This window comes from Solanum tuberosum, unplaced genomic scaffold (assembly GCF_000226075.1).
Source record: "Solanum tuberosum cultivar DM 1-3 516 R44 unplaced genomic scaffold, SolTub_3.0 scf00235, whole genome shotgun sequence".
NCBI classification, from domain to species: Eukaryota; Viridiplantae; Streptophyta; class Magnoliopsida; order Solanales; family Solanaceae; genus Solanum; species Solanum tuberosum.
In genome coordinates this window covers 615,203-622,639 of record NW_006239159.1, presented here as the reverse complement: position 1 = coordinate 622,639, position 7,437 = coordinate 615,203, and the positions used below count along the sequence as shown (strand labels likewise).

Sequence of the window (7,437 nt, the reverse complement as noted above, 5' to 3'; positions counted from 1 at the left end):
GATTATTTTTTTCGATGTTGATATTATTTAGTAGAGAATTATTACCCAAATAATTCTACTTTAAAAATTAAATATTCTTCTAATTTTGAATGAGAGTATCCAAGGTAGTGAGGACATTGACAATGATGCGACATTGCAGAGTCTCGTGTGATAAGAAATAATAACTAAAATTCTCTCAATTGATACTATCAATCATATTAGGCAACCAAAAAAAATTGAAAAATATTTTTAAAAATAAGCACTTCTTAAGAGCAACCCTTTAATTCGGTATTACATGAGAGAGACATATTAGGTGGAATATTATCCACAAGATTACATGATGAATTAATTAATGATAAATTATGAGTAGTTGATGATGAGGTATATGTACAATGAATTGTGATTAATTAGTCTGTAGCAATGTGTTTTAGCACTAGAATAATTCTATTTAGGTGGAGGTGGTTGGTTGTTAGAAGCTAAAGAAAGGATTGAATTTGCAAGTCTATTGATAGAATCAACAAGTCCATTGATGCCTTGTCTATTAATCTCAGCTTTTGATTCCTCAATTTGCAGTCTTCTTTCATGCAAATTCAACATTTCTCTGTGTCTTCTCTCTTCTCCCTCTTCAGATGCTTTAATCGTCTTTGCTATAATCGTAGCACTTTTGAAGATTGCACTACCAACTTCTTGCAAGTTGTTTATGTTATGATGATCACCACTAGTCCCACTCGCTTCTTCTCCTCCTCCTCCTCCTTCGCCTTTTCTTCTCCTCTTTGCTGGTGAATCTGAATGTTCACTTTTATCGCGATCTGAGCTATCACACATCTCCAAAACACATGTAAACCAAACACTATATCAACATTCCAACAGACAATAACATATCCAGTATAATCCCACGAATGAAGTACTCTAGGAAGGATGCACCCTTAACCTTACCTTGAAAGATTAGAGAGAATAGACCCTCCTCTAGCTCGAGTAAACATATTAAAAATCAAGTATGCAAAACATAGATCAATATATTAGGTGCCCACTAATCTTGATATAATCAAGGTCCAACTTCAAACAACAACAAATTAAATGACAAGATCTTATTTCCAAGCAAATTGTGATTAGTTATTTGAATTTTTACTATTTATTTTGCTCAACTTTTAACTCCTACTAAAATTTTTGAAGTACAAAATTAAAGTTTTCTATATTCTTAGTGAAATATAAATTTAAGGTCCAGCTACACAATGCACTAAAACCCTACCAACTGCACCCCCAAGAGGCCATGAGGATGAGATACAAAGAGGGGGATAGAGAGTGAGAAAAATGAATTCAATACACAAAGAAGGGTAATAATCAAGAATAATATTGCAAGCTCAATAGAACACTATATATACTAGAATATTTGATGAATCTTGGAAAATTCATTGGCAAAGCTTGAGAACAACATGCTTTTATTAGCTTAATTATACCTAAGAAAACAAAAGGTTCATACATAACTTAGGAGAGTACACTTAATATTATGTTCAATAGAATAAAAATTAGGCAAATGAATTGACCTTCATTGAATATATCAAGTGATCAATATTAATTTCCCAATATGGACATAACATCCAAGTAGGACTTGAATAAAGCTATTAGATTGCAAATGAGAATGGACTTCTCAATAGTACTACTAGTTGGCGAATAGTGACTATACAATTAATGATATATTAAAAAGCTTAAAGTCTAGTAGTAGTAATAGAAATTCTACATGTAATAAATGTGACATAAATTCAAAAATATTATAAGTAAAAAAAAAAAAAAAGAGTGAGAGAAAGAGTACCTACTGTAGGTAAAGGTTGAGTGTAAGGAATATTAGGTGGTGGTTGTCCAAGTGGTGGTGGTGGTGGTGGTGGTAATAGTTGTGGTGGTGGTGGTGGTGGGAGTGGCAAAGTTGCAATTTGAAGTTGTTGCAATGTGGGAGACATAGAAGTTGTGCTTGGATTGAAAGAAGTACCAACAAGCACTTTTTGACCCCTTTTGTCAACAACTTGAACCAATGCTTCATAAATTTCAGGCAACATATTAGTTGGCAAGTTCTTTTCTTTCCTTTCAATCCTTTCAATCTTCCAATAAGACTTTATAATATTGTCATCATCCCCTTGAGCTAATAATAATTTCTCAGACACTCTTCTTTCATATTCCCTAACTTTCTTGAAATCCCTCATGAGATTATCCCACTTGTCATTACATTGATTTTGACTCCTCAAACATCCATGTCTCCAACAATAATCTTCCACCCATTTCCATCTTAATTCTCCTGGTTTATTAATATTCCCTCTTTCACTACTACTATTGCCATCCCCTCCTTGCCTTTTCATTCTCCTTTCATCATCCATCTTCTTTGCTTCTATAAGTACCATTGTTTCTTGAATTGTCCAATTCCCTTTCCTATAGTCCCTCAACATGCTGCTACTATCCATGCAAAAGAACTCAACTTTAGGCAAAAAGGAAGAGTCTTTTCTTCAAGAAAAGGACAAGGTCAAATGAAGTTTATAAATTCATGTGGATGGTTTTGAAATTTGCAAATAGGAATGATGAGAAGTAGTAAAAGTGAATTACCAATATCTTTTCTTAAAAATTAGTTGCCTTTATTGAGACCTAGATCTCCTAAAAAATTTCAAAAGATCTTGAAAAGTAAAAGTTCAAATCTAAAATTAGTGATTTCTACCACTAATAACAAAATGAAAGAATAGATAGGGAGAGGGGTTTAAGAAGATGTGGTCCTTTTTATTTTTATTTTTGGAGAGAGAGAGAGAGATAAAGCAAGAAACCAATTGATAAATTATAAGAAAAGTCCAAACAAATCCATTCAAACTGACATATTTACAACCCCAAAAAATTTTCTTGCAGAGAGGTGTGTAGGGTGAAGTGAGATGGGATTTGAGGGAAAAGGGCTTAATCGTCATTTGCTGCATGGAAGAAAGAATTTGATGAGCATAATCACACATGAGGCTAAGCCTACCCTCATCATAACACCAAGATCTGTACACGCACATATAGCTTATAGGAAACTTTATTATGTAATTTTTGTTTGGTACTTATATTTTTCAAATTTTGATTTATTCCTTTAGAAAAAATTCTTTTCTTTTTTTGTTTTTTGTAAGAAGGAAAATAGACTAAAATGAGAAAATACTAAAGTCCCCTTAAAGTTATACCTTTATTTCAAGTAGATTTTTTAAATTTGGTACCGTACGAAATCATTTAAATCCACAATTAAATTATTTTACACAACAGTCATGTTATCATGAAACATGAGTGAGTGAAGGTGTAACATCCCGCCTTAAAAAGAACTATTTTTGGAAAGAGTAAATTTGAAAATTTTGGCAAGTTATGCTAAGTATGAATTTTGGGTCAACTTCAAACGACCATAACTTTCAGTACATGATGTGTTAGGTGGCCCGTAAGATATCAAATGAAAGGTCTTGAAATCTTCTTTCCAACGCCACCGAGTTTGTAAATTTTTGAGCTCGTATGAGGGAGATTAAACTGTTTGAAGATGGGATGTCTATTTAAGGAAAGTTACCCGAATTTAAGAGGGATATTTTGGTCTTTTCCTTATCCTATCAAATTTAATTCATTTTTAGTAATTAATTAGGGGGTCTAAATTGATTTGATTCAGTTTACACAATCCTAAATTACGCTAGGTTTTTAGAAAAAGAGTTCAAGAAGAGAAAAGAGAAGAAAGGTCAAGGCGTTCATCAAGTTCTTGCGAAATCGAAGGTTTTCCTGCGAATTTTCTCCAAGGGTTTGATCCCAAAGAGGTATGTGAGTTCACATAGCATTGGGTTCGTTCACCCACACACAAATCATATTATTTTCAGTGAAATTTCGTTCATGAAGTTAAAAGATTTGAGTTCTTGATGAGTTTTATTGAATTTTCTTTCATAATCATGATTGTTGAGGTTTTGATGAATTTTTGAGATAAGTGTTAGTGTTTCAAGGGTAGTTTGAGAAGATTATCGTATACTAATGTTGGGTATTCGAATCTAAGTGATTGGGGAAGAAACCATTCGATTTTAGGTGAATTGGGGTTAGAAAACGAGGAAGGAGAAAGTCGGACAGAAACTGGCACGCAAGTCCGCGTCGCGGACTTTCTCCCCTAGTGAGCAATTTCCCTCTTCGCATCGTGGAGAGAACATAGACTCCACTATTTCAAAAATTATTTCGCGACCAAATATTATAATTCATCTCCTCCTCGCGGACTTGCTCCCCAGACAGTGTTTTTCAACCGTTTCTCATTATTAACTATCTAAAACTCATTTAATCATCACGATATCTATCCTATCAGAAATCATAACCTTGAATTCATAATTCATAATTCAAATTCAAGGTAGAGTTAAGAGTCAAGTCTTGAGAGTTCTTCGAGTCATTTTAAGAAGTCTTTTACAAATCTTTTAACTTGTTTAAATGACTTAAGCAGTTGAGTTTGAGAAAGAGTAGAGTTGCATTCATTTTCTTTAAAATGATATACGGGAACTAAGTATTCCCAAGAGTAAATGTTTTCACATTTAAGCAAAAGAGAAAACACCGATTTCCAAAAGAGATCATGAGCAGTTTTCAGTATTATCTCTTTTTAGAGAAAGATTTTTGAGTAATAATCTCAAACCATAGTAAGAGGAAATGTTTTCTTTAAAACATAATGAGCTAAATATATTTTGAGAGTAGTATTGAACAATAGAGAATTTATACAACTCACAGCCCCCATAAACCATGTAGCCAACGTGGGTAGAAAAGGGTCATACTTTTTTGATGATTTTTTTTTTTAGCATAGACTAGTAGATCCACTTAGTTAGTAGGTTCTACACCCCGGCAAAGTATATAATAGTTCTGGCAGCGTGGGCTAGACGTTGTACCATCACATAGCTCATAATAGTGGTTGTCGGTTAGAGAATCTCCCAACAGTTTTATAACGATGAAAATCAGGTCGTTACGCTCCCACAAAGTTATTTTGTATCTTTATACATAAAAATTGAGTTATATTGTATTTTGCAATACATTGAGTTTTCTGCCTACTATTTTAAAAGATTTTCTTTATACTGCATCTTTATCACTGCTTTATATTGAAATGAGTTGAGTTGAGTTGAGATGAGGTAAGTGTTTCTTTCAGTTCCAGTTCAAGCTTATGTCTTGTTTTAGATTTCTCCTCACATGCTCGTACATTTCATGTACTGACGCCATTTGACCTGCATCTTTTATGATGCAGATAAAGGTAACCAGGATCAACACACAACGCTTCGTTGATCGAGTTGAGCTTCAGAGTTGTTGGTGAGCCTCCTTGCTTCCAGAGGATCCCTTGTTTACTTGCAGTCATTTTATTTTGTTAGTAGGATGTCGTGGGTCTTGTCCCGACGTCCATCTCAGTCAGTAAAGGCTTCATAGATAGATAGACATAGTTCATGAGTCTTATCATTTTCATTTATTTATGTTGAGACTTGAGAGGCCACTTTGGCTAGTTGAATGTTTATTTCTAAAACATTCTAAGTTTACTTTTGAGACGGTTGAGTACAGTTTGCATTTGATTTCATTTATTGATGATTAATTCTTCCGCTAATTAGAATTTAGACAGGCCAAGGGTTCGCTTGGGACCAACAATGGTTCTCAAGTGTCGGCCACGTCCAGGGTGTAGGCTCGGTGTGTGACAGAATGACTATTAATATAGTCTCAAATCAGTGTAAAATGTCACATGACACTCTCAATTTGAATTATCTTCTTCATTAAATAGATTCACTCTGTTCTTTCCCAGATTCTTCATTGATAGACGTTGGAGAGCTTTGATTTCTTTTTCTTTTTTTGTTGCTTAAATATGAAATCAGCTTATCTTAATAATTTATTGTGATTAGGTTTTATGGGAGACTATTATTATCATGTTAAATGCAAGATTGAATTGCATTTGTAATGACTAGAATGATCCAATATTGCATATAACAATGCAATGCAAACATGAAGACTTGTTGCAAATGCAGACTTTTTGGTTGGAGGACAATCCAATTAGAAATTTTGGTCCTGTCCATGCTTTTGTGTATGTACGATATATATTTCTTTACTTTTTTAGTTTTTCATTAAATTAACTTGGTTATAGGCTATTTTAGAAAAAAATTATGTAAGTTCTTTAGATGAAGGGATCTTGAGGAGATTAATATGCGTTTCAATTTTTATCGTCGTATTTGTCATGGTATTTTTTTTATTTTGGCATTAACAAGAATGTGAATGATGACAAATATAGTTGTATGCACTTGAAATTGTTATAATTGTCCTATTTACATGTTTGATTTATTTGATATTTGTATTGATGTTTGTTATCAAATTAGGCTTTGTTGAAGATAAAGGAAATTGAATACATAGAACAGGTTGAACAACCTGATCCAATCAACGTGTACAATAGAGTTAGAGTTACTCTAGGATTAGGTCACTTATATCGACTAGGTTGCCAAGTCTTGTACTAGCTGAAGTTGACTAGGATTAGATTATGACTAGGATTAGTTTATTTATAATTGAAGTATTATTATAGTAGTAATAGTTATTGTAATAGAACTCTAATTATAACTAGCTTAGGACTTTACAATTCTCTCCCTATATAAAGAGCATGTACTCAACAATTTTAATCATCAATAAAATCTTTGATTTCTCTAATCCTAGACGTGAGAATTCTACGTGGTATCAGAGCTTAAAAGCTCTTCCGCTCTCTGAGTATTGATAAAAAAACCACACGTTCAACTGCAAGGGCCCCCTCTACCAACACTATGTCGACCTCCTCACTTCACCAACTCATTGCCGCTTGTTCTATTAAACTCAAGACAACAAACTATCTCATATGGAGGACACATATCTCAATTAATTCAGATGATGAGATTAACCTATCTCATCACAGAAAATGAACCAACTAAAAATGCATAAAATTCTGCAAAATTGTCCATTATCATTCAAGAATGTTTCGGGGAAGTACAAAGGCGACCTAGGGCAATTTTCACCTATTTCTAGTGAATCATCTGTAAAAATGAGTAAATCACTCACTTAACTTGGTAATTCGATTACTAGGTCTTTGAATGCATGATGGTGACTTTAATGGAGGGCTTGATTTGATTTAATGGTGGAAAAACCCTGATTTGGATGGATTAATCATGAAATTGGCGTGAGGTTTGAAATTATGATATAATCTGGGTGTATTTAGGCAATTTTGGGCTTCTTTTGTGTTATGTTGATTGTTTATAGACCAAGACCAAGCTAGACTTCATAACAAGGGAAAGACTCAGGTTTAGTAGAGCATTTCAAACTTAATTGAGGTAGGTGATGATTGAATTATTTGCCGTTTACGTCATATGTGCTTGTTAACTATTTTTCTAGTAGTACTTGTACAATATGTGATTAGCAAAATTATAATATCTGGTAAGGAAAATCTGAAAGGGATGAAATTAAAATGATAACCCGTTG

The 7,437-nt window shown here is 33.4% G+C and overlaps 1 protein-coding gene across 1 annotated transcript; it reads right to left on the bottom strand.

Moving 5' to 3' along the window:
- Positions 1–223: 223 nt before the first annotated feature.
- LOC102579890 (trihelix transcription factor ASR3-like) lies at positions 224–2,739 on the bottom strand. The gene is made up of 2 exons (XM_006356835.2): positions 1,794–2,739; positions 224–804 (listed from the first exon to the last, which is right to left on the bottom strand). Exons 1-2 carry the CDS (start codon positions 2,427–2,429, stop codon positions 424–426), a joined length of 1,017 nt encoding a protein of 338 aa, XP_006356897.1. The 5' UTR covers positions 2,430–2,739; the 3' UTR covers positions 224–423.
- Between the last annotated feature and the right edge of the window lie 4,698 nt (positions 2,740–7,437).

Bases quoted from the DNA above. Each gene is read 5' to 3' on its own strand.
- LOC102579890 (XM_006356835.2), bottom strand. From the start codon at position 2,429: ATGGATAGTAGCAGCATGTTGAGGGACTATAGGAAAGGGAATTGGACA. The intron at 805-1,793 runs GTAGGTACTCTT...TGTGTTTTGGAG, and splicing joins ACACTCAACCTTTACCTACA to ATGTGTGATAGCTCAGATCG.